General features: G+C 51.6%; 1 protein-coding gene across 3 annotated transcripts in view; it reads left to right on the forward strand.

Moving 5' to 3' along the window:
• The first annotated feature begins 6,082 nt into the window (after positions 1-6,082).
• Positions 6,083-27,730, forward strand: part of LCP2 (lymphocyte cytosolic protein 2) — a 38,842-nt gene continuing 17,194 nt past the window's right edge. Inside the window, exons 1-7 of one of the 3 annotated variants that reach the window (XM_084884014.1) lie at positions 6,083-6,510; positions 11,364-11,426; positions 15,401-15,447; positions 22,330-22,398; positions 22,842-22,873; positions 23,415-23,455; positions 26,014-26,209. In XM_084884014.1, coding sequence (XP_084740140.1) covers positions 6,433-6,510; positions 11,364-11,426; positions 15,401-15,447; positions 22,330-22,398; positions 22,842-22,873; positions 23,415-23,455; positions 26,014-26,209 — 526 coding nt within the window. In that variant the 5' untranslated portion in view covers positions 6,083-6,432. The remainder of the gene's footprint in view (positions 6,511-11,363; positions 11,427-15,400; positions 15,448-22,329; positions 22,399-22,841; positions 22,874-23,414; positions 23,456-26,013; positions 26,210-27,730) is intronic. The other 2 variants (XM_084884015.1, XM_084884016.1) reach the window with 2 other exon arrangements.

Consider the following 27,730-nt stretch of genomic DNA (forward strand, 5'->3'; position numbering starts at 1 on the left):
TAAGGTCACTTATTAGAAGGATACAGGGGTATTCCCACACCTCAAGGATGGTTTTAATTAGTCAGACAACAGCAGAGCAGGCAGGCTTCCTCAGGGACCCAGACTGGGAGGAATGAGGGCTGGCCTTTCTCCCCCCTCGTATGACTCTCCTTCCCACCCTGGCCTCCCATCTCCACTCAGCCTGACCCCGCTGAGCCATCCCCCAAAGTGGGTGGCTCCCTACTTGCAGTGTACATTTGAGGGTTTCAACTCAGTGAGCCTGCACCACCAATTCTGCAATAGAATTGCTACACTGGCTTTTTAAAAAGATCTTTTTAAAAATTATTCTATCTAATAAAGAGGGAATATGCTAATTGACCATCACACCCTCACAAAGATGGTGGCACCCACAGCCAATAAGGAGAGAATATGCTAATTGACTGTCACATCCTCAAAGATGGAAGCACCCCTCAACCTGTTCCCTCAACCCTGCCAGGATGGCAGGTGGGCCACATGGCCAGGCATAGGCCTGGCCGCTCTGTGCACCTGCCTCTGGAGTCTCCTAGTCCTCCCAGAGCTGGCCTGAGGCACAGGCAAGCCTCAGATGTCAGCTGCCCATCCACCTAGGGCTGGCCCGAGGCTCAGGTAACCAGGGCTGGCCGAGGCTTGAGCTGCCAGCAGTGGCAGCAGCAGAGGTGTGATGGGGGCATCACTTTCTCCTGATCACTGGGTTGCCTCCTGCCCCTGAGGGCTTCCAGACTGTGAGAGGGGGCAGAATTTTCATGCACCAGGCCTCTAGCATATATATTATTGATTTCAGAGAGAAAGGGAGAGACAGAGAGAGATAGAAACACCAATGATGAGAATCATTGATTTACTGCCTCCTGCATATCCCCTACTGGGGATTGAGCCAGCAACCTGGGCATGTGTCCTTGACCAGAATTGAACCTGGGACTCTTCAGTCCACAGGTCGACACTCTATCCACTGAGCCAAACCAGTTAGGGCTTAAAATCTCTTCTTAAATGTGTTTTTCAAATTGATTTTAGAGAGAGAAACATCGATTGGTTGCCTCCCCTGTGCACCCAGACTGGGGATCCAGCCCTCAACCTGGGTATGGGCCCTGACTGGGAGTCAAACCAGAGACATTTCAGTGCCTGGGATGGCACTCAGCTGAGAGCCACACAGGCCAGGACCTGTTTTTACTTTTAATTTTTAATTAAAGAAAACACAAGAATCATTATTTTATGAAAACTCAAAGGCAAAACATGCCTTCTTTTACAGCCTAGTTAAGTGTGGCATGGCCGTTCTGGGTAAAGACCGGGTAGACACCCAGTGGCATTTCCTCCTTGGAAACCGCCTCTCTCAGTGGAAAGCATCTCGGTGTCAGACAGGTCTGGTTTCACACCGTGCGTTCCGCCCCTGGTGATCTGCGGGCCCTGGGATGAGCATTTTTCCTCCCAAGCTTCTCTCTGTGATCTGTGACACGGGGATGCATGCTTCCACCTCCCCTTCACGAAGCACTCAGAAGGATTACAGGATGTAACGGGTATGAGAATCTAGCATTCGTTTTCCCCAAACCCTTGAGGCCTCCTGGAGGGGTTGGGGAGACAAATGACGTGTTTTCTAGATGCATCCTCTTCTCCCCGGGCCCCTACCCCGCCCCTTCTAGGGGACTCATTGCCTTTGTCCCCCACTCCCTCCACACTGCCAGCCACACACTCACGGGAAAGGCCTGACGCTCATGTGCTGTGAGGCCTAAGGAGCTGGTGAGCCCAGCAAGGGGCCCTCCTGGACAGTGTATTGGGAGAGGCACTCTGTTCCGGTCAGAAGTCCGCAGGGTCAGGGCAACACTGGCGGGCAGGGAGTGCAGTCCACAGCGGGAGCTCCATGGCCACAGGGGCACGGGCCACAGCACCAGGCCACAGGTTAGGCAGGAAAGTCCGGACCCCAAGTCATCCGCTCAGTGACAAGCCAAGAGGAAGGGGCAAGTCATACGAGTAGAGCAGACGGAAAGCCCCCGGCCATGAGTGGCACCCTAGCCCGCACCTTGGAGCTGCGGGAATTCGGGCAAGTGCATTGCGTCTGGGCATCTGTAGGCCTGGGGCACCGCTGTCTAACGCAGGCCCACACGCAGGGCTGCTGTGAGGATCACTCGTCCAAAAGGCAGGAAGAGGGGGACCCACGCTGGGCTGGGGGCTTGCTGGTCAGACCTCAGCCTCATCTTGGGGGTGCACACGCGCTTTGGGGCCCCCAAGGAGGTGCAGCCGGAGGAGGCCACAGTCGCCTCTCTGCACTGCAGGTAACATTGTTTTGCTTTACTTGCACTTTCCCTCCCCTCCCACCCCGCTGCCTTCTCCAGCTCGCCTGCCTGGAGGAGGAGGAGGAGGAGGGGCCAAGCCTTCTCCTCTTCTGTCAACTGAGAAGCCTGTCTCCCCCTTGCTGCCCCCTGCCAACACCCCACCCACCCTCTCGGGCCTGGGGCTTTCCCTGGGAGCAGAGGATCGGCTGCCCAAGTCAGAACCAGGGCAGGTGAGGAGGGAGGCTTGGCAGGAAGTCCAAATAAGCACTTCCTCCCACCCACCCGCCCTGAGCTTTGGCTGTGCCTCAGTTCAAACAGAAGAGAGAGAGGGGATGAAAAACATATGTTTTTTTTTTTTCTTTTCTTTTCTTTTTTTTTTAAAGATTGAAATTGTTAACCCTGAGGAAGTGGAAAATACTGCTCCTCAAAGTCTGGCCTGCGGCAACTGGCTCATCCTCTGTCGTGCTTGTCCCAGGACGGGGGCGGGGAGGGGAGCACTGTCCAGTGTGGGAGGGAGAAGCGTCTTGGTGGCAGCCAGGAGGCAGGGCAGTGTGGCTGGCACGAGGCCCTCCTCCACCGGCCACCTCGCAGACTCCAGGCGCATGGCAGGCCCACCCCTCGGGGCACACCGCTCTGAGGCTGACACCATTCTGTGCCTTCCTGTGTGGCCGCTGGTGTGTGGAGCGGCCCTGCCAGGGCGCAGCCGGGGCCCCTTCTCCCCCTGTGGGTGCAGCTTTGCCATCCAGAGGATTCTGGATAGATGGCGCTTCCATTGCCAGCCTCAGAGAATGGGGAGGAAAACAGTCCCCTCCTGTGAGGTGACCGTCCTCGTCCCCTCTGCAGGCAAACCCGCACAGGCCCAGAGGAAGATCCAACAGCAACGGGAGAGGCTGGGGGAAGCCCACGGGGACGCGTTCTCTGCGGTCCCCCATGTCGATGAGAGAGAATCATCGATCAGCTGCCTCTTGCACACCCCCTACCGAGATGTACCCGCAACCAAGGCACATGCCCTTGATCGGAATCGAACCCAGGACCCTTCAGTCCACAGGCCGACGCTCTCTATCCACTGAGCCAAACAAGTTCTGGCAGCCCTGATGCACTTCTAAGATGCCTATCCCGTGCGACCCGTCCCTGTGACCTCCCATGATGCTGATGCTACTGTGCTTGGGTCTATGGGACCCTGAGCTGCAGGTTCCAAAGCCTAAGAAGGCCTCTGCTAACCATCAGTTAGCTTATTTATGAGTCTGGGCTCCTTTACTTGGCTGGGAGAGAGAGGACTAGGGGAGGGTCCCCCACCCCACCTCAGGCCACAGCTGTTTCCTGCTCTGCTCTGCTCTGCTTCATGTTTGAGGCTAAGACTGATGTTCTTTAGAGGATGGATGTGAGTTGGCCCAGCCTTCCCGCTGCAGCATCCCATCTGCGTTGGGCTGTATGCAGAGACTGCGACTGTTCCTGCCCATTTTACAGATGTGAAGCCTGAGGCTGGGCCAACGAGCCAGCCTGCACAGGGTCACGCTGGTCCTCTGGGCCCTCTACCCCACAACTCTCCCAGGACTAACTGGCCCTGCCCCTGGGCTTTCTGGAACCCTCTGGCCAGAGACAGGAGATGTGAAACTTGTGAGCATTGGGAAATCCCCGAGGAGAGGGAAGAGGAGAGGCTCCAGGCCGGAAGCAAGCAGCTTCCCCTGTGTCACCTGCTCCCGCCGGCCCAGCTGCCCTTTCTGAGCGGTGGGCATGGGGCCCTATGGGGAGGGTGCCAGAGGCCTGCCTCGTGGAGAGGGCCGTGTCCTCTCTTAGCTTGTCACTATTGACCACCTACACTGCTCTCCATGGAGGCAGGCGGTAGAGTGGAAGCCACGCAGGCTCCTGAGACAGAGCTGGGTTTGGATCCCTCCTCCGTCTTGGGCAGTTTATGTAACATCTGGGGCCTACATGGCACTGAGGTAAAGGCAGGTGGACTCAGAGGGGTCGGTGGCCAGTAGCTTTACCTCTCGGAGCCTTGGTTCCCCTTCTGCAAAAGAGGCATAATTGTGCCAACATTCCAATAAGAGAATCAGCGCCAAGTCCTCAGCCCTCCCGGCACCGAGGAGGGGCTCCTGGTGACTCTCAGCACCACCACCACGGTCACCAGCTTTCCTGACTGCTGTGCCCTCTGCTGCGTGGGCTCCTTGGTTGTCCATCTCGGCCACTTTTATCAGACAATTCTTCCCCCGAAGCCTAATACTTAGCCATATCTTCTTTCTAATGTTTGCAGATTTTTATTCTCCTGATTGGGGGGGTGAACATTATTAAAAATAGTGCTTCTACTTCTAAGGATGATCTTGAATGTTCCTTTTCCCAGGTACGGAGTGTTTTATTTACTCATGAAGTACGCCCCAACACACAGACACACACACAGACACACACACACACACACACACACACACACACACAATGTCCTCCCTCTATTCCACCTTCCAAGGCCCTGTGTAAATCGCAGCTCATTCTACGGCATCTTTTTTGATCACTATACTTGGAAGTAATATCTCTCTCTTTCTCCCTCCCTCCCTCCCTCCCTCCCTCCCTCCCTCCCTCCCTCCGTCCCTCTTTTCAAATGGCTGCTCTTCCAGGGATTTGAAAAGCAAGGCGACCTCTCCCACTGTGGCTTCTGCAGAGCACAGCCAATGACTGTGAGCTCTCAGGCCCAGGCCCGGTGAGGAGCCCTTGGCCTGAGCTGCCTCAGTGGATGCCCCGCTCCCTGTGAGGCAATGATGATGCCAGTTCAGGTGCCAGGCCTGGGAGGAAATGCAGATGTCACCGAAGCTCAGCGTGACCGGGGAGGCTGGTGCATCACAGGGATGCCCGCCGGGGCCCTTGGGATCTGCATGGATGGAAACGGTGAACTTGTGTTTAGAGGCTGCGATGTAGCTTAAATACATTTGCCAACAAAGCTCTCAGACTGTGGGAAATGCACAGAGTCTGAAAACATCTACAGAAACAGAGATTCCCCTCCCTGTCTCAAGGCCACTCCAGAGAATATGTCCTTTGGATGGAATATACAGAGGAAGAAATAGTAAATAGAATATATGGCAGCATCAATACCAATCTTTTAATTTTTTGCCTTTAAGTGAGTCTAGTTACATGCATGTAAGTTTCATGTGCTCATGAAGCAATGCCTCTGTTTTCCTGCTTTACAGACATGGACACTGAGATTCCAAGATCTTAAGTCCTCACCCACGTTGCGTGGCATGGAAACCATCACACGGGAAATCAAGCCTAGTCTGCCCCGTGCAGCCCCTTTCTCAGCGCTGGGTCCAGACTCGCCCACTCACTCACAGAGAACCCACTGGCGGTAACTCTCAGGGGGCAGCTGAGGACATCTCAATGTTATCCTTGCAGGGGTGGGGAACCTTATTTTTTCTGCTGAGGGCCTTTTGTATATGCATACCATCATTCATGAGACGTACCAAATTATCAACTCAAAGACTAGCCTGCTATATTTGGCCAAACATTTAATGAGCTCACCCCTGATACCTTGGCGGGGTCAGACCAAATGATTTCTCCGGCCTTACCCGGCCCGCGGGCTGGACGTTCCCCACCCCTGCCAGAGAGACCGAGGGGTGGTTGGAAAACACGAAAAGGCCCTGCTGCTTCCCCTGGCAGTTCACTGATGTGGGAGAGTGCCTATATTTTAGGTCAACTGTCAAAATAGATTCTCATCTGCAAAGACCCAGGCGGGCAGGAAGGTGGTGCAGACAGATGAGCCAGGAGTTTTAACAGAAACGTACTTGGACTCACACTGGGGTCCGAGGCCCCTTCATGCCACTCCTACGGGGCTGGGCGGCCGGCCATGGGGAATTACCAGCGTTGGCCTGCTGGGCCTCTCCAGCGGGGAGCTGGCTTCCTTGTTTACTTATTTAGTGCCCAGCAGAGGAAGTGGTAAAGGAAACTTGCTGAGTCGTTTTCTGAGAAGAGACCATATTTGTTCGCGGAGGAAGCGTTGCTTTCTGGGATCTGGCTGCGGCAGAAAAGACCTTGGCTCCGACAAGGCTGCTCCAGAGGGTAACTGGGCGTGGGGAGAGCCAAGGACACCCCCGCGCTCTGGACTGGGGCTCTCCATCCATGGGTGCCGCACCCATGCTCAGCCTGTGAGTGTCCTCCCCGGAGAGCAGCCATGGCCTCGAGAAACGTGCCCTTCCGCTCCGAGGTCATGGGCTGGGACCCCGACAGCCTCGCAGACTATTTCAGGAAGGTGAGCCTTGCTCTTTGGTGGTGGGGGGCTGGCAGAGCCCTGGAGGGGGGTGGACAGAGGCTTGAAAGTGGGGTCCAGGCAGAAGGCAAGAGGCATGAAAGATAGCAGCGAACTTCTAGCCTTGCAGTCACCTCACCAGTTGAGCAACTACCATTAGATATGCCTACACCACCGGGTGCTCCCGCAATAAGATCTGGGGAGGAGGGAGGTCCTCCATGGAATGTGTACCTACTATGTGCCAGGGCTTGAGTTTGTGCTCTCCAGGCACTGTCTCAGTTCACACTCTCCACTCCAGGACTGTTTAACGGGGGGGGGGGTCTGTCCCCTGGCTCAGCTGCAAAAAATTAGTTCAGGGAGGTTCAATGGCCCAAAGCCCCAGGGACTACATGTGACAGAGGCAGGATTCCGGTCTGTCGCCTGTCTGGTTTCAGAGTCCGAGCTCTGAGATACAGAACTGCTCTAACCCCCAGTGAGGTGAGGCTCCTTATTAGAAAGGGAGAAGTGGTGCCCTGGGCGGGGGGAGGGGAAGGCCTTGATGAGCAAGGCCCGAGGCGGCAGTCCTTGTTCATCGCCCTGAAGGAGGGCTCCTTGGCCCCTTATGAGAGACAGCCTCTCCTTGGAGCTTTAGGAGAGTCCTGCCAGGCAGGTTAGAGAACGGATAGGGGCCCAGGTTACAGCTAGGGAAACTGAGGCTCCTGCAGAAGGGTCAGAAGTGAGCTACGGCAGAGCTGAGACCAGAATGTCGTTGTCCTGCTGGAGCATTGGAGATGCTCGAAGAGCTCCATGCTTCGTCATCTGCTGGTGGGACCACAGGTCACATAGTGGTTTGGGCAGATCCCAAGCCATGTGACTCAGTTAGGGACATTCTCTCCCTGTCCAAGGGATACGGTATCTTGTGAGGGACATTTGACCTTTCGGCACCTGCACTGGGGAGGCTGGCCTCACATTCAGTTGACACTCCGGACATTACAGATGAGATTTTAAAGCCGAGGCCTTAGAGATGATCTAAGCCCTCACTCTGTTTTTCCTGGGGTAGCACAAGCTCCCGAGATCACACAGCCAACCCTGGGGTCTGTGTGACACACACACACCCCCCCCCCCCGCCCCAGGTGTGTACTGTCACCGTTCTTTCCCAACCTCAGGAAGAACAGTCTGAAAATATTAGATCAGGTGTGGCATGATGGAGACACAGCTCACGAGCCCTGCTGTTGCTGCTTTTTGGGCATCTCCTTTCTGTTCTTCTTCCCTCCAAAAGGTCCTCTTGCCTTAGGTTTCAGCATTGTGGTTGCAAAGACGGTTGGGAAAACTGACTTCTTAAGGTTATTCTAAAATTTTTTTTAAACGTAGACCAAATGAAACAGGGCAACCGGTGAAATTTGCCAAGATTTCTATTAAGCAGCATGTCGGCTCAATAACGAAAGGGGAGAAGGGTTGAGAATTAGGGAGGGAAACCAGGGGACCGGCTGGGGGCACAGACAGACTCCATCTCCAATGGGAGAAGAAGAATGCACACCCAGCCCAGACACAGAAGGACCCATGGTCAGTCCCCCTGGCCCAGGGAGAGGGACCCCAGGCCCGGGTGGTTCAGGGAGAGGTCTCTGCCTGAGCTGGGGAGAGGGAGAGCTTTCTGCTTGGAAATTCCACACCCCGGTCAAGTCCACAGCTCCTGCATAAAAGGACGGAAGGGGGGAATGGGGAGACTGCAGGGCCCCTGTGACCTGGAAGTCCCCCAGTGACACAGATAAAGACCCTTCAGATCCTAAGCACTTCAGTCCCCCTGAAAGAAAATACAAAATGGGGATGGATCTTAACCATCAAATCTGCTATTGAAACCCTAACTGGCAGGCACAATTTCTAATGAAGCAGTGATACCAGGCCCCGCTTAGAGACACCTCCCAGCCAGCTCTGGAGTCAGACATGCCTCGGTTTGAATTCTGATTGTGCCACTTGCTACCTGGGTGACCTTGCCTTCCTTACTTGACCTCTCTGTGCCTCAGTTTCCTCATCAGTCTAATAGAGATTCTAACAGTTACTAACCGCATGGGATTGTTGGGAGAATTAAAGGAAGTAACGCATGTGAGGCATTCAGCAGAGAGGGGGCAACTGATGATCGAGCTTCCATTTTTCCTGCTCTAGTTGCTGGCCCCCAGCGGGGTGCCCAGGCCCAGGCAGACTGGCAGGTTCTTCTGTCTTATTGTCTCAGCTACAAAGTAGCTCATCCTCTGTCTGGAATGCAAGCCTCGGAGGAGGACTTAGCCATGGTTTATACTTCTTTAATCCCTCCCTCCAGTTCCGTTTGACTTGGGCCATGCATTAGAAAAGGCACTGGCTCAGAGCCGTGAGTTCCAGTCCCAGTTGTGTCCCCAGCTCACTGTGTGATGTTAGGCCCCAGAACCAGGCCTCTCTGGGCCTCGGTTGTCCCGTTTGCCGCACCAGGTACCTGCTCTAGCTCAGTGCCAACTGGGTGCTCATAAATGCCACCTAAGTATTTGCTAAAAATATAGATTCTAGCTCCCAAGCCCAGATATTGTTAGAATATCAGAATCAAACTCCCAGGCAGGCCTCAGTCTGCAAGGCTGTCTGTCTATCAAGACTGTCAGGGTTTTGCAAAATCAGAGGTTCATCTGACAACGATGACAGTGAAAATGATAAATTAAAGGCAACTGACTCTTTTAAGAACCACTTACAGCTCAGAGCACGTAAATAAGAGGGATGCTGCGTGCTTTCCACCCTGACCTCTAAATCAGCCTTTTCTGAGCTTTCTAACATTCATCCTACCCTTCCAAGCCAAGAGGTTACAACAAATGTGCTTACTTACTTCTTCGTCTTGTTGGCCATAAGAAAAGGTCACCATGTTAAACCTGTGCCCAAAGAAGGCAGCCACCAACTGGGACACAGTTGTAAGGAGAACCTAAGATTCTCAAGGACAAACATTTCACCTTAACTACTCCATCCCTACACATCAGCTTAAAGATAGTCCCGATGCCAATTCATATGCTGTTGCAGACAAGGTAACACGGACACCTGAAAGGATTGTTGATGGATGTGACTCTTTAGGAAAGCAACCGAGACCCTCAAAATAATCATCTCTTGTTAATCCTATAACTCTATTCTGAGAATCTACCTTAAACAGTTTCTCTTAACACATTGCATCCAGTAGTTTTATTGCTAGCTTTACCCAGTGGCCAGATAAGTTTCTATTGAACGAGTGCAAAAAACATTTTACAAAGTACCATACTTTAAAAAGTTATTAGCTTGTAAGAACATGTAATAACTTCAAAATACAGTGGGTATTTTAATTTTAAGGTGTGCCTTTAACATTTATGTAAAACACTGTGTAATATGAAAACACGAGAATGCTCGTGATCAGCCCTCAATGTGTTAAGTAGAAGAAAACGAAAATGGATGCAAAAGAATGGCCGTGATGTCCTTTGATAAGATTTAGATGGTGTATTAAGTTGCACTTAAATTTGTTCACTTTACTTAAGGCTAAATTATAACATTATTAACAATGTTACATTTATTCTAAATGTTTTTTTTAAACGTAGACCAAATGAAAAAGGGCAACCGGTGAAATTTGCCAAGATTTCTATTAAGCAGCATGTCGGCTCAATAACGAAAGGGGAGAAGGGTTGAGAATTAGGGAGGGAAACCAGGGGACCGGCTGGGGGCACAGACAGACTCCATCTCCAATGGGGGCACAGACAGTTCCTGACATTAAAAGCTTGACCGGAAGCCTGATTGTCACCTCTGTCTCCTACTTCCTGGGGAGCTTCCTACAGGTTACTTGACTCTGTACCTTTGGCTCTTCACTGGAGAAGGCCAGGATAAAATAATTAAGATTAGCCCTGACCAGTTGGCTAATTAAAAGCTTGACTGGAAGCCTGATTGTCGCCTCTGTCTCCTACTTCCTGGGGAGCTTCCTACAGGTTACTTGACTCTGTACCTTTGGCTCTTCACTGGAGAAGGCCAGGATAAAATAATTAAGATTAGCCCTGACCAGTTGGCTCAGTGCATAGAGTGTCGGCCTGCGGACTGAAAAGTCCAAGGTTCAATTCTGGTCAAGGGCACATACCTTGATTGCGGACACATCTCCAGTGGGGGGTATGCAGGAGACAGCTGATCAATGTTTCTCATTGATGTTTCTGACTCTCTATCCATCTCCCTTCCTCTCTGTAAAATATCATTAAAATATATTTTTAAAAAATAAAATGACTAAGATTGGTTTAAATACTAAACAATGCCTGCCATCGAGCAAGCATTGGATAATTTTCAGCAGTTGCTCTTACCATTATTGAAGCAGCAGTTTGGTAAACAATCTAAATGTTTAGCAACAAGGGATCAATGAAACTAATGTTTAAAATAAATTTGCAATACATGAGGCAGTGCTTATATCGCCGAGGGTAATTTTGAGAAAAAGTCAGTCTCACAAGATTGGAAAAAAAGTTATAACCTCAGTTATGTTTAGAAGGTACTTGGAGTGAAGGTGTGGAAGGAAACACACGGCCATGTCCAAGAGCCTGTCTCTGGGTGGCGAGACAATGGGGGCTATTTATTTCCTTCTTCCTGATCCTCTCCACTTGCCCGAGGAGCAGAGTAGCCTGGAAGGAGCCTTCTTTCTTAGGGGTTGGCCCCAGAGCTTTAGACCGAGACAAGTTCTCCATTTCGCAGAGTCCCACGGGATTAGTGAAAGCAGGGGTGAGGTGGGGACTGGCCCTCTGTTAGACAGGGGAGGGAGCGGGGTGTCTGGCTAGCCACAAGTACCACAAATTGCTGAGCTTCTGGGCCAGGCAAGGGAGGGGAACCAATGGCATGAGCCTGCCACTCACAGCACCTTCCTCTCCTCTTCGCAGCTGAACTACAAGGACTGTGAGAAGGCCGTGAAGAAGTATCACATCGATGGGCCACGGTTTTTGGTAAGTGCTGCTGGTCCCACACATGGAGGCCAGAGCTGTTCTGTGCTTTAGCTGATGGCTGCAGGGTCAGCTGGTCTACCTGTCCTTGAGGGTGCTCAGGATCAATGCCTGTCTGCCGGACCCCAGACAACCTTTTGCCTTCCTCAGAGGTTTTGTATGAACCCCTCTCTCATCACCACTCAGGATCCTCCTATGTAGAGTACTTCCTACATCTTTCACTGATGCCAAGGTCCATTCCAAAGCCAAAGTATAAAGAAGAAACCCAATATAGTTAAAACCACACACACACACACACCTTGAAAATCTATTCAAATACCACCCATACTTTGAGAAATCCAAGTCCAAGGGAGAAAAGGCCATCTGGGAGAACAGAAGGAGTCTTTTCCCCCAATCTCTCATTCTGGGGTACATGCTCATGGAATGGGATAGAATGGGATCACCTTCATTATTTCAATTACATCTCTATTTCTTGCTACTAAATTCACAGTCTTGTGCCAATTAAACACATGGAATATGGCTCTCTCTACTCCATGATGTTGCATACCACTTTAAGATGCATTTGTATATTAAGGACTAAGCCTTTGAATGGAAGGGATGCAGATCTGATGGTGGGGACATAGGCAGTGGGTGCTGGTTAGGGTATGGTCTGAGCATTTCCCCTGAAACGACACCTTTGCCAATTGGGTAAGAGAGACCCTGACTCTACAAGTGCACCTCCGATCTTCTTCAATCCCTTCAGTGACGGTGAGCTCACTGCTACCTATAGTCATTGGCCTCTTTCTGGGCAGCACCAAAGTCTCCTGCTGAGACCAGACCTCTGTCCCTATGGTTCTGAGTTTTGCTTTCTTGTGTCATGTAGGACGTGTTTATTCACAGTCCCACGTACATCATTTCATTCGTTGACCCATCCCTTCATCTGACAAGCATTTTCCTGAGTTCTTCTTACACATCAGACCATTCCCTGTGCTGGGAATACAGGGATGGTTAAGATGTGACTTCTGCCTTCCAGAGGCTAGTCTTAGTGCAGACAGGGATCTTGAGGTGGGCTCCCACCACCTCGTTTGCAGTTGAGGAATAATGCACAGGGGTGTGATGGGACTTGTGTGAATGCACACACTTAGCAATTGGACTCAAGCGCACATTTTAATGCAGCCTAATACCGTATGTGTTTTTAACAATGCCATTTCTCCATACTGAGCTTTCCCCCAATAGAACGCCTGGAGTTTTGTTGTTATTGCTCTTGCAAATTACTGCTAAACCCAAATGTTCCCTTCTGGCGCCTTTAGCACTGAGAACAGAGACCTTTTGGAGCTGAGTGGGAAAGGGGTGAGACAGCCGGGAGGATGGTCCTGATGCCCTGGCTCACCTTGAATAAACACTGCCCCCTTCAGGTTTGCTAAGCCGGGTTGGGTCGGATGCCCTAGCTCCCTCCTCTGTGAACGAGCACGTTGGACTGGGTGATGGTCCTTCCAGCCTGTGGGTCTCCCAACACTCCCCATGGGAGTTTGAGGCCTTTAGGACCGGTTGTTCCCTGGGTGGAAAGTGGTATCTGAGACCCTTCCTTTCTTCCTTCCTTCCTTCCTCCCTCCCTCCCTTCCTTCCTTCCCTCCTCCCTCCCTCCCTCCCTTCCTTCCCTCCCTCCCTCCCTCCCTCCCTCCCTCCCTCCCCTCCCTCCCTCCCTCCCTCCCTCCCTCCCTCCCTCCCTTCCTTCCTTCCTTCCTTCCTTCCTTTCTTCTTTCCCCCATCCCTTCTTCTTTCCTTTATTCTTCTGTAGCATAGGAGCTGCCTGTTTCTCAGGTCTGTTCTGCTACCGCTTTGTTTCCTTGTGAGAAGGTGAGACCTTGTCTCTCCTCCCAGCTCCTGGCCCTGTGCTGAAAGGCTTCCTCTTCCCTAACAGTTGCTGCTCTGTCTCTGGCCACGCTCACGTCCACCTTCTCCTTCCAGAAGTTTGGAGAAAAGGAAGAGGTGTGCTTAGGGAGGTGTGTGGCTGCATGTAACAGGAACATAATCACCGTGGCTCAGACACATCGGGGTTTATCTCTCTCACGTGGTAAGATGTCTAGAGGCGGGCACTCGTGGCTGGTGAGGCGCCGAAGGAAGTCACTGGGGACCCAGGCCCCATCCCGCTCATGGGAAAAGCCTGTGGCTTCTGTCCTCAGGGCAGCAAGAGGGCTACTCCGCCTCCAGGCATCCCATCTGCATTCCAGGCAGGAGGAAGGGGGAGGGGCAAAGAGTACAAGTGCAAAAGTACATGGAGAATGCATCCTCCTTGTTTGCAGGAAACTTCTAGAAGCTCCGCCCAGTAGACCTCAATTATCTCTCTGGTCATACTGAGTCCTATGACCTCAACCATCTGCAAGAGTGTCTAGGGTATTATGTATTACGTATTTTGAATAGGACATGTCTGTTGCCCTGAACGAAATGCAGGTCCTGTCAATAAGGAGGAGAGAATGTGCATGGGGCAGCTAAGCATCAATGTCATTTGGGCCATGTCCCTCCACATGGGGCCATTCTGCAGCTTTCCCCTCTCTGCTTCCCCTCCTGAGGATACACTCAGCACAGAGTCGCATTCCCCAAAGCCACAAGTCTCACTCTGAGTCATTGCACAAGTAGCCCAGGGTTTGCTGGAGGCGTTTGAAGGAGGTGGGGGAGGAGATTACATCACACAGCAGACTGCCCAGTAAACCTCTCTCCTCCCAGCTTCTGGCCCTGTTCCGAAGGGCTGGCTCTTCCTTAACATCTGCTGCTCTGTCTCCAGCCACGCTCACCTGCACCTCCTTCTTCACTCTCTCTCTGGAGTTCCCTCAGCATCCGACCCGACCCGGCTTAGCAAACCCGAAGGGGGTGGCCAGCCACCCCAGGAGGCCCTCCCCTCTACATACCACACTCGGGACATGAGGCCTCGTACATCCCTGGGCGGGGTAGGGTTTGGCAGAGGAGATGCCACTGCTCAGTGATATTGACGAAGATGAAGAGAAGTTAAGAAGTTTAATGGAAAGCCTGATTTTTCTCAAGAATCTTGGCAGATGCCTGCCCCAGCCCATCTGCAGGTCTGAGGAGGGGCCTGCCTGACTCCAGAGCTCCTGCCCAGGCTCTGGCCTCAGTTGGCATGCCAGTGGGGCCCCTTTGGTTCTACAGAAAGTGTGCCCACCCTCTTCTGATCCCAATATGGCACCCCTGCCTCTCCTCCGCCCTTTCAGCCACCTTCTCTCCCCCTCCTCCCTTCCAACTTAAGCCCCCGGACCCTCAAAAAGCTTGGACTTGGGAGGAGGGAAGCTGATGGGAAGAACATTGACCACAGATGCTCTATCGCCCACAAGCTGAAATTCCCTTAAACCCCCCAAGCCTCAGTTCCTCATCTACAAAATGGGGACCCTGGCAGTCCCTACAATACAGGGTGGATGTCAAGGTTAATCAAGGTGCTATAAGGCAGAGGGCCGTTCATCACAAACCTTATTTCTTCCTTCTTTCCGTCTCAGTTTCCTCAGGAAAGCCTCGTTGTCGTGTCCCCACATCTAGAGAACTCTGTCAGTAAGCCTGGTGAGAGAGGCATTTGGGGTGCAATGGTGGTATGAGGCCCAGATTCCTTCTTCGAGTGGGCTCACAGCTGCTTAGCTCCTACAGAGATAGAGGGGCCCTGAAGTCCGGGGTAAGGGCCTCAGATGGGAAGAGGTCATCACATGACAGATTCAGCCCACCAAACAAATTCTCTTTGGTCCACAGCTCAGCTTTCATAGCATTTAAGTCAAGATTATTTGTCAAGAGAACTCAGGAAGTGGCGTTCCCTTTGAAAAAGGTAGATCCAGGAACACCTGACCAACAGGCCTTTCTGCAGCATCTCTAGAAGCATCCCACTTTGAGTGGGTGGGCGGTGCACTCTTCAGTGTGCTGCAGTCCCCACCACTCCCTATTGTCTCACACCTGATTCTAGAGCCCTGCCTGCGGGTTGTAACCTGCCTGTGTCTTCATTTCAGAACCTGACAGAAAATGATATTCAGAAGTTCCCTAAGCTCTCGGTACCGTAAGTATCCCCCCCAATTCGTTGGGTGGTTTGGGGAACAGAGGTTGGAATGGGGAGTAATTCAGGGGGAGCCGAGTCAGTGATGTCTCCCTGTTGGTTTGAAGCAGGAAAAGGAGTGCAGGCAAGGGCAGGGTGTGGGGGGGAGGACTTCCAGGACGCCTTGGGAAAAGGAAGTAGCTGGTGCAGCCCAGCAGGCACACTGTTTGCTGTTGCCAAAGACTAGCCTACCCTGTGCCATGTCTCCATTTCCTCTCTTCCCAACGGGCGGCATGGGCCTGTGGAAACACTGCCAGTCAAGTGACCCGAGGTTTCATTGTGGTGTCATCACAGACTCCATGATTGCTTAAGTTTTCTGGACCCAGTTTTGAGCTCAGTGAAAGGAGAGAATGAGCTCAGTGTGAAGAATGAGGAAGAGCATCCTTTAGTCTGTCAGTGCTGACTGCTTGGGAACGTGGCAGGGAGGACACGGTGTTGAGAAGAGTTCCAGGGGAAGGCCACGTGATCCATTCCTGAAGTCTGACATGGGTGCTGACATGAGAAGCCCAGCGTGCCTAGCATTGTGGTTGGTAAACTGCGGCTCTCGAGCCACATGCGGCTCTTTGGCCCCTTGAGTGTGGCTCTTCCACAAAATACGATGTGCGGGAGCGCACGTACAGTGTAATTGAAACTTTGTGGCCCATGCGCAGAAGTCAGTTTTCGGCTCTCAAAAGAAAATTCAATCATTGTACTGTTGATATTTGGTTCTGTTGACTAATGAGTTTGCCGACCACTGGCCTAGTGTACCGTGTGTACGTTCCATCCCTCTATTTAGGGTCCCACAGCCTTCGATGCTTCCAGGAGCTAGGCAGTTAATACAAATGTGTAAAATGACCAGGTTGAAAAATGCAAAGCCCTATTGATTTTTTTATTTTTATTTTATTTTTTTATTTTTATTTTATTTTATTTTACCTTTGTGTGTGTGTGTGTGTGTGTGTGTGTGTGTGTGTGTGTGTTTTAAATATTGGTTTCAGAGAGGAAGGGAAGGGGGAGAGAGAGAGAAATATCCATAATGAGAGAGAATAATTGATCAGCTAGCTGCCTCCTATATGCCCCCACTGGGGATTGAGCCCCAAACCCAGCCATATGCCCTGACCAGGAATCCAACCATGACCTCCTGGTTCATAGGTCTATGTTCAACCACTGAGCCATGCCAGCTGAGATCATTTTACCACATATGAATAAGACATGGGTATGGAGACATATTTCTTCTCTGTAAGAAAAATAATAGCACAATTATGATGATAAATGAGGTAATCAACTCAAAGCCTCATTGGTGGTGAACAGTAGGGAGTGGTGGAGATTGTGGCAAATCAAAATTATATTCTCCATCCACAGAGAGCAGCAGATACTCAGCTCTAAGAATGTGGACCCAAGAATGTTCAATCTCTGACTTTACCAAAAGTAGCTAGATAGCTTGGCTTTATTTATCTCAATTTTTAAATGTTGGCTCAGATATTGTTAAATATTGTGAAAGTCTAAGTAAACATACCTATGAGCTAGATTTCGTCTGGGGGACACAAGTTTGAGACCAGACTCTGGACATTCTCTGAGGTCCTATCTCTTGCTCCAAGGGTCTCAGAGCTCATACTAATAAGAGGGAAGTAAGGCAATGGAGGAGGAGGCCAGGAAGGTCTCTTGGAAGTATGACTGCTAGAGAAGATCAATTAAAGGGAACAGGACCCTCAGGTTTCCCTCATCGGAAAGGATGAAGGAAAAAAGGGATAAGGATTTGCCTTTGGTGCTACCTGTCTCCATGGGCAAGTGTTGTTGAAGAATGTTTATTCTTCCCAAGGGTTTTCTCTAACTACATATAGCAGCTCTATAAATGTAAATGAAATGGAAAATTTAGTTCCTCAGATACTAACCACATTTTGGTGGCTGATGGCCACATGGAACAGGTGACTACTGTATTGGAGGGTGCAGACAGAATGTTTCTATGCTTGTGCAAATATAATGCTGTAGAAAAAATACCATGGTTCGATGTAAAGAAGAGAATTTAACACACAGGGGTCAGAATTGGTGGCTGGTCAGCCAGAGCCAGCCTGCAGGCAAGGTAAGTTTGATCTACACAGGGTTTTAAAATCAAAGTATGTTTCATAAAATCTGGCTTCTTTAGAAACAGAAGCTTCAGTAACCCTGGGCTCATGTTATAATGTGGGAGAGTCAGCTGGATCTGTATAGATAGGGGGTGTTCTCCCCAGTTCACTGCAGTCCCCACCACTCCCTAAGGTGCTCTAGTCATTTCTAGCTTATGAATGGAAACTTTTGCTTTCTGACCAATAAAAAGTGATGAGACCAGATTTACACTCCCACCTGAAATAACCAAATAACTAGACAAAATACACAAAACAGCAATTTTTAGACATGGGACATCAGACAATGAGAGACGGAAAGTGAATGTGGAGGTGGTGGTCTCCATAATTGCTCCCTGCTTTCTTTGAGGGAGTCTCCAGGCCATGGCAGGGGACACGGGTGGAGTCTGCTGAACTCATCGAGTTGAGGGGACAGGGCTAAGGGTCCAGAAGGCGAGGGTTCACTGAATTCGGATCAGAGAAGAGAGAGCTGCCCTGAGGAAATGCCCTGGAGGACTGCAGGGTCCCTCTGCAGCAGAGCTTCCATTGGAGCAGGCACGTATGGAGACGTCCTGAAAAGAACCACCCAACATTAGAGGGAATAGCGTCTGGCCACTGGGCCGGACATGGTGCCTGTGTCTACTGGTCAGACTGGAGAAACCTCCGATTCACAGTCATTGGGGACGGTGATTCTTTAACAATAGAAGGCCTTGCCTCAGTCATGGGGGGTGGTTAGCCCTAGTCTAAAAATGTCTGTCCCTACCTAGTGAGTCTTAACAGCAAGACTGGAAAAGCAAAGCAAAACAAAACACACACACAAAGCTCGGAAATACTTATCAGAATACAAAAACATCCATCACCCAACAAAGTACAGTTCACAAGGTCAAGCATCAAATCAGAAATGAATGGGTACACAAATCAGCAGAAAAGTCTGACCTATAATGAGGAGAAAAATGAAGCATTGAGACTGACCCATAACTGACATGGATAGTAGACTTAGCAGACAAGGGCAATATAACTGTGGTCCATACGTTCAGAAAGTTAAGTTGAGGCTTGAGAAATACAAAAGGACCCAAAGAGAACCTTCTAGAGATAAAAACGATAATGTCTGGGATGAGACATGCATTGCTTGGGATTAACAGCAGATCAGACACTGCAGAAGAAATATTAGTAAACATGAAGAACCAGCAATGGAAACTACCCAAAATAAAATGCATTGTTTTATTAAAATAAAACAATAAAGAGTACCAAGGAGCTGTAGGAAACTTCCAGTAGCCTAATAGATGTGGAATTAAAGTCCAAAGGAGGGGAAAGTATAGAGAGAGCCTACCTCAAAGGGTCAGTAGGAACGTTAGAGGAAATAATGGGGAGATAATAAAATGCATGGAAGAAGGGTCAGCTGTTCTTATTATTCTATGCAAAATCCTCATGAGCATGATATCAAAGTTTCACTAATTATCCTATCCTGGTAAGGGTGTGTGTGTGTGTGTGTGTGTGTGTGTGTGTGTGTGTGTTAAGAAATAGAAAGGCATGGACTTTGGAGCCAGGGAGAGCCAGGTTCGAAAGCCAGCTCTATCTCCTCTGAGCTGGGGCAGTTACTTCAACACTCTGGCCTCGGCTTCCTCTTCTACAGAGGGGGAAAGAGCATACCCTCATGAGCAGTGGATTTTCAGGGAGACAGTCCGCATAAGGGGCCTGGTGCCGTTCTTGACCCATATCCATAGTCACCACTTACTCATTCCCATCCCTTGCCCATAGGTCCATTTGCTCTGCTCATTACCCGAAAGGTCTGTGAAGGAGAATTTGTTTATGTGCAACAGGCTGAAACCCGATTGCACTTCTCTGAATCTACTTCCTCCCCCCTCCCCTGATTAAAAAGTCAGTATTAAGCAGGGTTTTTGTCAGAACAGGAATGCTGGTGAGAAGGGCTTTCTCTGTCTGCAGATGTTGTTGGTCTCTCAGAACAGTGTCTCCCAGAGAGAGAGACACCCCAAGTTCTAGAATGGGGGACAGGTTTCAAATAGGAAAATGGAGCCTCCTTCTAGAGGGCCTAGTCCAAAACCAACACACAGCTGAGCAGGAGCTGGGTAAGCCAGTAGAGTGCGTGATAAAGTCTGCTGATGCCTGTTGGGAGGTTACTTAAAAACCCATATTGGAAGTTTTATATTTAAATCCACAGGGAGGGCCAACGCCTTGCCTGTGGTTACAGGGTGGGCTCTGCCCATGGGCATCATAAGGAAATGCCAGACTGGCCTCTACCACGCAGCTAGCAGGGGTGCAACTGGGCTGGCACAGGTCACGGCAGGGTGTCACCTGTTGCAATGGCCTAGCTTCCTACTGGAAGGTTCAGCCCCTCTTCCTCAGCCAGCGAACCCCTAAAAATGAGACAGAGAACTATGTCTACCAGCTGCCCAGCCCCCTCCGCCTCGCTCCCTGGCTCTGAGTGAGGCGTGAGGTTTGTGGGAAGGAGGGGGAATGAGTCACCTCCGGCCACTCACTGTCACTTGGTCCTCTGGGGGTGTGGGAGTGGAGGACAACTTACAAAAGTTTGCACACAGAGGAAGCCACTGCCTTCCTGCCCTGTCCCCCCACTCCTGAGCGTGGTCCCAGCTGGCTAGGAAGGTGTCCTCTGAGGCCTACCAAAGGAGGAGGACCCCAAGAGCCCAGGTTTTGCTGCAAACCAGAAGGGCAGGCCCTGCTCCGCTCTCTCAGCTCTTAGCTTCTCTTCTGCTGGGGCCTGTGGTTTGGCATTTCCTTCCTTAGCCTCCAGCCTGGCTGCTGAAGATACTGGTGAGAAGTGACACCTCCGCCTCGCAGAGCAGGAGGTCCTTCTAGGATCAAAGCAGCCCCGTGAGTCAGAGCCCAGCCAGGCTCTGCAGGACCAGGTGGGGGCGGTGAGGTGGGCCGCCCCACCTTCCTCAGGTCACTGCTGAAATGTCATCTCAGCAGGAGGCCTGCTCCTTCTCAACTGCGCTGCACCCTCCCCTGCACCCTGTGCCCGTCCCATTCCCGCCCCTCCCCCCACCATGGCATGTTTGTATACACAGTCTCACCTAGCTTTCACTTCCTTAAATGTTCATTGTGCTTTGTCTTCTCTCTGAATTAGCATGGAACCTCCTGGATGGCAGGGAGCTTTGTTTTGTGCACTGAAGTTCCCTGAACCCCTTTCCTGGCACATTGTTGAATGGAGGGGGTACCTCCAACCTGGCCACAGGCCAGACACCACCAGGTCTTCCTCCCTCTCTGGATTCCTCCCATCCTCCACGTCAGAGGGAGGAGTGGGGCCCTTAGCTACTCAAAACAATCACTTAAAGGAAACAAAGGAGCCGTGTCCCAGGTGACACATGTCCCAGGTGATAATCAGAAGGCCACTGGGAAGCCCCAGGTGTTTCAGAGTTCTTCCCCCCCGGGTAGTCAGTGAAGTGTGAAATCCCAACTGGACACGGGATTAAGCACTGCCCTCCCCTTCTGTCCTCAGAAGTCCCCATTGCCTTGATCACAATTAGTTTAGCTATCAATCTAATGAGGGAGGAGGGTTTGGGCAGCAGTGCTGGGAGTCTGGAGAAGCATAGATCTGGGGTCTGGAGGGTTGCTGGTCAGGAGGGAAGCAGGGCGTGGAGGGTGCTGAGCAGGAAGTGGAGGGTGCTGAGCACTGCCTTTCTAACATAGTTATTTTGTTCTGGGCTGGGCTTGTTACCTGGAGACAGTCACTTCACAGGAGGCCCGTAGCTCCTGGGTCATTCTCAGATGGGCACAGTGCATAGTGCTCACCGCTGATGGGTGTGAACACAGGAAGTGGTGTGTGGGGTGTGCTGGCCTGGAAACTGGGGAGCCCTGCTTCTGTGTTGTGGGGAGAGGGGTGGCCTTTGTCACTAACCCACAGGTGGCCTGTCGCTGCCTTTGTCTGGGCCATCTGTAAAATGTTAGTCCAGATTATCTCCAAGGCTCCTCGCAGCTGCCCTGAGCCCCTTGGAAACTCAGAGCCAGTTCACTTCCGTGGTCTCAGCAGTCGGTCTGAAGGGAGGCTGGGGTACCGTGTCCTAGGGGTTTGCCAGAGCCTAAGGAATGGACGCCTATACCCCTATGGCCAGGGCCTGCTTGTGTGCGGTCCCGCCGGAGAAGACCCCTCTGTCCTGGCATGTGGGGATCTTCTGGTTCACAGCTCCCAGGATCTAGGATCTCTCCAAGGGTCCTGGCCATGGTTAGCTTCAGGGCATGGGTGGTGGAGGGAGTCTTCCACTCCCACCCCGCAGGCTCCTCCTTGACCGGGAATACCTCTCTGAGATAGAACCCATGTCACCGAGTGGGGAGGCAGGCAGAGGAGAATGAAGGAGATCCGGGGTAATGAACAGCCCCTGTCAAGCGCTATACAATCCTCTCCGAGATGATTCAGGCTTCTGAGGAGCCAGGCATCACCACGAGGCACCAGGAGTCAGAGCACCTGAGCCAGGAGGGCTCACGCGATAGCATCTATACACGGCGATCATCTCCATGTCATATGGCTGATGAAGGGGGCGAGGTGTGAGCTGACATGTCTTCACGGAGGGCTTGGGGCTAGACTGAGGAGGCTGAGCCAGCTAGAGGGCTCCTGGGCAGGAGAAGGGCTGCCAGGGCAGCTCTGGGGGACAGTGAGGAGAGGAGCCGCCTAGGGGACTGGCTGGAGGCCGAGGAGGAGGCAGGGGGAGGCTGGTCCAGACGTGTGGTCAGATGGGTTGAGTGGGAAGGCTGGGGCAGATGGTTTGGTCACCTTCTCTGTCCCTTTATCTTGCAGGATTCTCAGTAAGTTAAGTCAAGACATCAACAAGAATGAGGAGAGGAGGAGCATCTTCGCACCACGCAAGTGAGTGGGCCCCGTGTGCTGGAGGGAGGGCGAGGGTTTTCCTACCCTAGTCGGGCCTTACATGGGAGGCGCAGAGCTGGTTCAGCCCAGTGTTTGATCAGTGTCCCTTCAGTCCCGGCGTCTGGAAGCTGGTTCCGTGGGGGGGAGGGGAGGGGGAGTGGGGGTGTTCCCGCTCTTTACCCTGTACCCCGGGTCTGGGATGTCAACAAAACTTCTCCGAGACAGACAGGCAGTCACGAGCTGTCCGTGGCCCCACCCGTGTGGCTTTGGTGGTTTCTAGAATTTGGGGCTGTCCGGCTCTGGTTGCCAAGTGACAAGGACATCAGTCCTGGGTAGTGAGACATACTCTCTACTGGGAAGTCCTCCTGCAGGGCCGGATGGAGGAAACGGGGAGCCTCCTGAAGTCAGTAAGGCCATTAACGCAATGCTGTTTGCCTTTGCAGACCCCAAGTCCACCGGTTTCCTGAGGAAATAGGTAAAGGTCTCGGGGCGAGAGAGATGACTTTGGGGTGCGGGGGGGTGCGGGGGAGGACTTCAGTCCATCTGCTGGTTCCTAGGGCTCCTGTGTGGCATGCCGGTGACCTTGTTCATTTGCCTGTTAGCCAGTTCTGACCCAGAAACGGGTTTGGGTCCTGATTGAGGGCAGGAGAGATGTCACTATACAAGGCGCTTGGCTTGTGGCCCTGCTCAGCAGGGACCCTCTGCAGAGAGACAGTGAGGAATGGGGGTGGGGGGAGAACACAGGCTTTAGCTGGGCACTGCGTGGAGCCAGCCCCATGCCTCTGAGCCTCTAACACATCTCCCAGCAGTGACATCGGCGACTTGAAAGCGCTCTCGGTGGCTGGCACACGGGAGGTGGAGAGCCCGCTGCCCTCAGGACTAGCACTCAGGGGGTGTCGGGTGGGAAGGAGGCCAGGGACGGGGCACTGATGGGGGAGGCACCCGAAGGGAGAGCTGCTTTCACTTTCTTTATAGCGCCTTCTTTGGTACTAACGAGGCATTGTCTCCTTCCACAGAAAGCCACGAGGAGGAGGAGAACGGGGGCTGGTCGTCCTTTGTGAGTATGGCTGGCTGCCAGCCCAGCAGGTGCCAGAGCGCCTCTGTAGTGAGGAGCAGGCCTCTCACAGAGGCCAGTGTACCCGCCACCGTCAGGGAACGTGGGGAGGCCGGAGAGTAACTCCCTGCCAGCCCTTCGTCTGCCATCCACGTGGCAGCACCCCAGCTTCTCTTACAAACCCAGACGCTGGGCCGAACTTGACCCGTACAGTGCAACCCACACTGTTACCCACCATTGCCACCCACAGCAGGGCCTCCCCACCCCTCCCCTGCTTTAGAGCAGCTTGGATGGAGCTTTTCTTGTGCACACAAGTCCCCCCTGGTGAAGCGATAGGAAGGGGATTTTAGGATCAACCTTTAGCCATGAAAAGACCTCAGGGAAGGTTCTGGCTGGTTGGTTTTATAGTTGAGGAATCACAGTGATTCCTTTGAGGTTTTGATGAGCTCTGTACACCCTCACCCCTCATATCCAATATACACTGAGTGGCCAGATTATTATGATCTTTGAATGCATAATCATCTGGCCACTCAGTCTGTGTGTGTGTGTGTGTGTGTGTGTGTGTGTGTGTGTGTGTATGAGGCCCGGCGCATGTATTCATGCATGGGTGGGGTCAGGTTGGCTGACCTGCCTGCTGGTCCAACTCCTGATGGAGGGGACAATTTGCATATTAGCCTTTTATTATATGGGATATACACTGACTGAGTGGCCAGATTAGCACCGCAGGGGCACTAGGGGGCGGGGTGGGGATAAAGAACCTGAATGTGTGAGCATTTCACAGCACAGGGCAGGCACCGGGTAACACGCACGGGGCAGAGTATGATCAGGAACAAACACCCACAAATCTCTGGGAGACATAATCGTGGCAAAGGCCTCTGGGGGAGGCCTGGTGGGAAGTCAGGAGCAGTGGGCCTCGGAGGGCAGGCTGAGAGAACCGAGGGTCCCCCATGGGGCCAGGGCTCAGGCAGCCTGGGCTGGAGAGGGCTGACACCATCGTTCTGAAGTCCTGGTTGTCACAGGTTCGTCTCTTCAACCACCCCCCCCCCCCCTCCAAATCCTCCAACTTGGCTCTTAAGATAAAGAAACACTGAGACAGGACAAGCCTTTTGTGGAGTCCAAGCAGTCACTCAGTCCTCACTTTGCCTTCCAACATATATTTTTAAATGCTCCTCAAGTCAAAAATTCACACAATAATCTTTCAGTTGAACAGTTTGGTCTTCCTCACGCCACCCGGCAAAGCTGCCAGGATTTCTGGGTTTTAATTCCGTAGCTTTGCTCATCGAGCGGCCACCTCCCATTGCTGCTTTGCCCTGAACTCAGAGAAATGCCCTGGGTGCATTGACTGCCCTTGACTTTGGCAGGAGAGTGACCAGCCACTCCACTGGGCGGCTGCTGGTGGCCCCTCTTCTTGGGACATCATTCCTGTGACTGTCCTGGTCCAGGGACGGCTTCACGGCAACCACCCCGCCCCTAAGCTGACATTCCTGACACCCACAAAGCAGCACATGTGAAACGCAACAAAATTAACCGGGGAGTTCCCTTTTTAATCACGCAACGTATAACGGGCGCATACTCTTTCACTAGGACGTGTCAGTACGTCACGCCCGGAGGATGTAATTTCATATTATTATTATTTTTTTATTTATACTTAATTAAAATAAATGAAATATATATTTTTTCGTTTATTTATATATAAAGCACAAAGGAAAATACAAAATTACAAACAAATAGAAAAGAATACCAACAAAAAAATGGAAACATCGAATTAAAAAAAATTATAAATTTTACAAACAATTATAAAGATTATGAAAAATATATACCGTCCCTCTCAGGGTGCAACATATATTTCAAGGACGTATTCATATGTCCTACCTGTTCCCGATATTGTTTACGTTTGACGTATTTGTAGGTCCCGCTTGGTTAACAGGTTAAAGCTTAGGGTCTTTCCAATAGAGTGGCTTCCAACCCGGGGTCAGAGGTCATGAGGAATGGCCTGTTTCTATACGTGCAGCCCTCAGCCCTCACACAGCCCTCACAACAGCGCAGTGTGACTCCCCTACACACTCTCAGACACAGCGCACCACGTGTTCTGACTCGCAGGCGTGGCTCTCTGCCTTCCCATCAGCGTGGCCCTCAGCGCCGCTCAGGGCTGTAATGAGAACACACTTTGTGAGCACAGCACCCACCGCCAATGAACGGGATGGACAGTGAGCTTGGCATCTAGTCTTCCTCTGGGTGACGCCTGGAGTAAAAACTATTTACTCAAAACAGAGCCAGGTCTCCGCCCCTCCATTCCAGAGTCCTCCTCATTTTATTTGCTTATCTCCATTGAGCAAAACAGTGCAGAGAAAAATGCACTGCCCTCGTGGCCTGAAGGCCTTGATGGAAGTCCCAAGGTCATGACTTGCTGGCCCTGTCAGACTGTCCTCCCCGCCCTCAGTGCTCTCATCTGTAAAATGGGAGTAACTTACCACTGTGAGGCTGGGCAGAGAGAGGAGACATAGGCGTGCTGAGTGCCGAGGAGCCTCTACAGCCTGCGCTGTCCCCGTCCCCGTGGGCAGGATGATGATGACTACGAGAGTCCCAATGACCATGACGCAGAGGATGATGGTGACTACGAGTCCCCCAACGAGGAGGACCAGGCGCCCATGGAAGACGATGCCGACTATGAGCCGCCTCCTTCCAATGACGAGGAAGCCCTGCAGAACTCCATCCTGCCTGCCAAGCCCTTCTCCAACTCCAACTCCATGTACATCGGTAAGGGCCCTGCAGTCCACCCCGGCCCCAGGCCCCAGCCCCTGGCCCCGGCCCCCACTGGGCCCCCACTCGGCTTTGGGCAAGTGGCTCCACCTCTCTGGGCCTCAGTTTCCTCAGCTGTGAGACAGGCTAGTAACAATACGTCCACGTAGGTTTGCTGTGGGGACTGTTCATATTGCAGAGCCATCATTGCCTATGATGGCTGACACCGGCATTGAACTGCCACTTGAGGGCACGTGGCAGGAATAACTCGCTGTGTCCTGTTTCTCCATATTTTTTGACTAAGTCATAGTTATGTGACACCGCTACCCACAGGCTGTCAGAATTAACATCACCATATTGAGTGGGGTTTGAGCAACACTTCAAATTTTAAAGATTTTCACTATCCATTTCTGTCAGCCCATTTCTTATTCATTCATTCACGCATTCATTCAATAAAAATCACTGACCTCCTGCTATGATCCAGACACCATTCTAAATGCTGAACGTTGGCATTATCGGGGAAGAAGACATAGCCCTTGCCTCGCAGGGATATGTTGGAGGAGAGATGATGACAGAAAATAAGTATGTAGAACAGAATCTCAAGGAGTAACCCAGAAAGTTGATGGTCAGTATCACAAAAAATTAATACCACCAATTCTTTAGCTATATCACACTTGGCAATTTTAAAGCCCTTTCATAAACTTGATGTCAATATTTTACTTTGTCTTTTTAAGCATTCTATGTGATAAGAGCAACGATTATCAACCTTCTTAGTATATATAGGGAAACAGGCCCAGCGAAGAAACAGATAACTAATTTGTTGAGTACCTCGTATGTGTCAGTTATGAAGATACAGAGTGAACAAGACAGTCCTCACCCTAAAGAATTCATAGTCCAGTGGCTGAGGCAACATCGAATGAATGAAATCACAAAATGGTTTAATTAACACATGATATATACTCAGAAGACAAGTGTGGGAGATGAGGTTGGCGTATATGCCTAGTCTGGGTTTGATTCCCTGCGGATGTGATAGTTAAGCTGAAAGTTAAAGGATGAGTAGGGGTGAGGCTAAGTGAGGGTAGTTGTGGGAAAGGAAGAGCATGCTAAGCAGTAGAATGGCTGTGCAAAGGTCCAGGGGTTAGTAGGAGCGTGGCCTCTCAGGAGCTGAGAGATGGCCGGTGTGGGTGGAGTGGCAGGAGGTGGACCTGGCTTGCCTACGTTCTAAGCCCCATTCTCCATGGACAAACAATGCTTCTCAAGGGCAGGGGCGAGGGTGAGACAAGAGAGGCAGCCAGAGCCCAAAGTGTAAGGAGGCCGGCACTGGCAGTCCGGGCCTGGCCTTTCCCTGTTGAAGGGGTGGGGCCGATGTCAGCCTGCACGCCTGGCTCAGGGAGACTTCTGTAGTGACCAGAAAGATGCGAGCTACTCTCCTGGGCAAGTCCAGACCAGTTAAGAATCTGTGATTGGGTAACAGGCGCCGAAGACCAGCTCCTCCCTTTAAGGGAAGAGATAAGCCAAAGAGGAAGTAGGAGGGGGCAG

This window comes from Pipistrellus hanaki (assembly GCF_964339955.1).
Source record: "Pipistrellus hanaki genome assembly, chromosome: 5".
NCBI classification, from domain to species: Eukaryota; Metazoa; Chordata; class Mammalia; order Chiroptera; family Vespertilionidae; genus Pipistrellus; species Pipistrellus hanaki.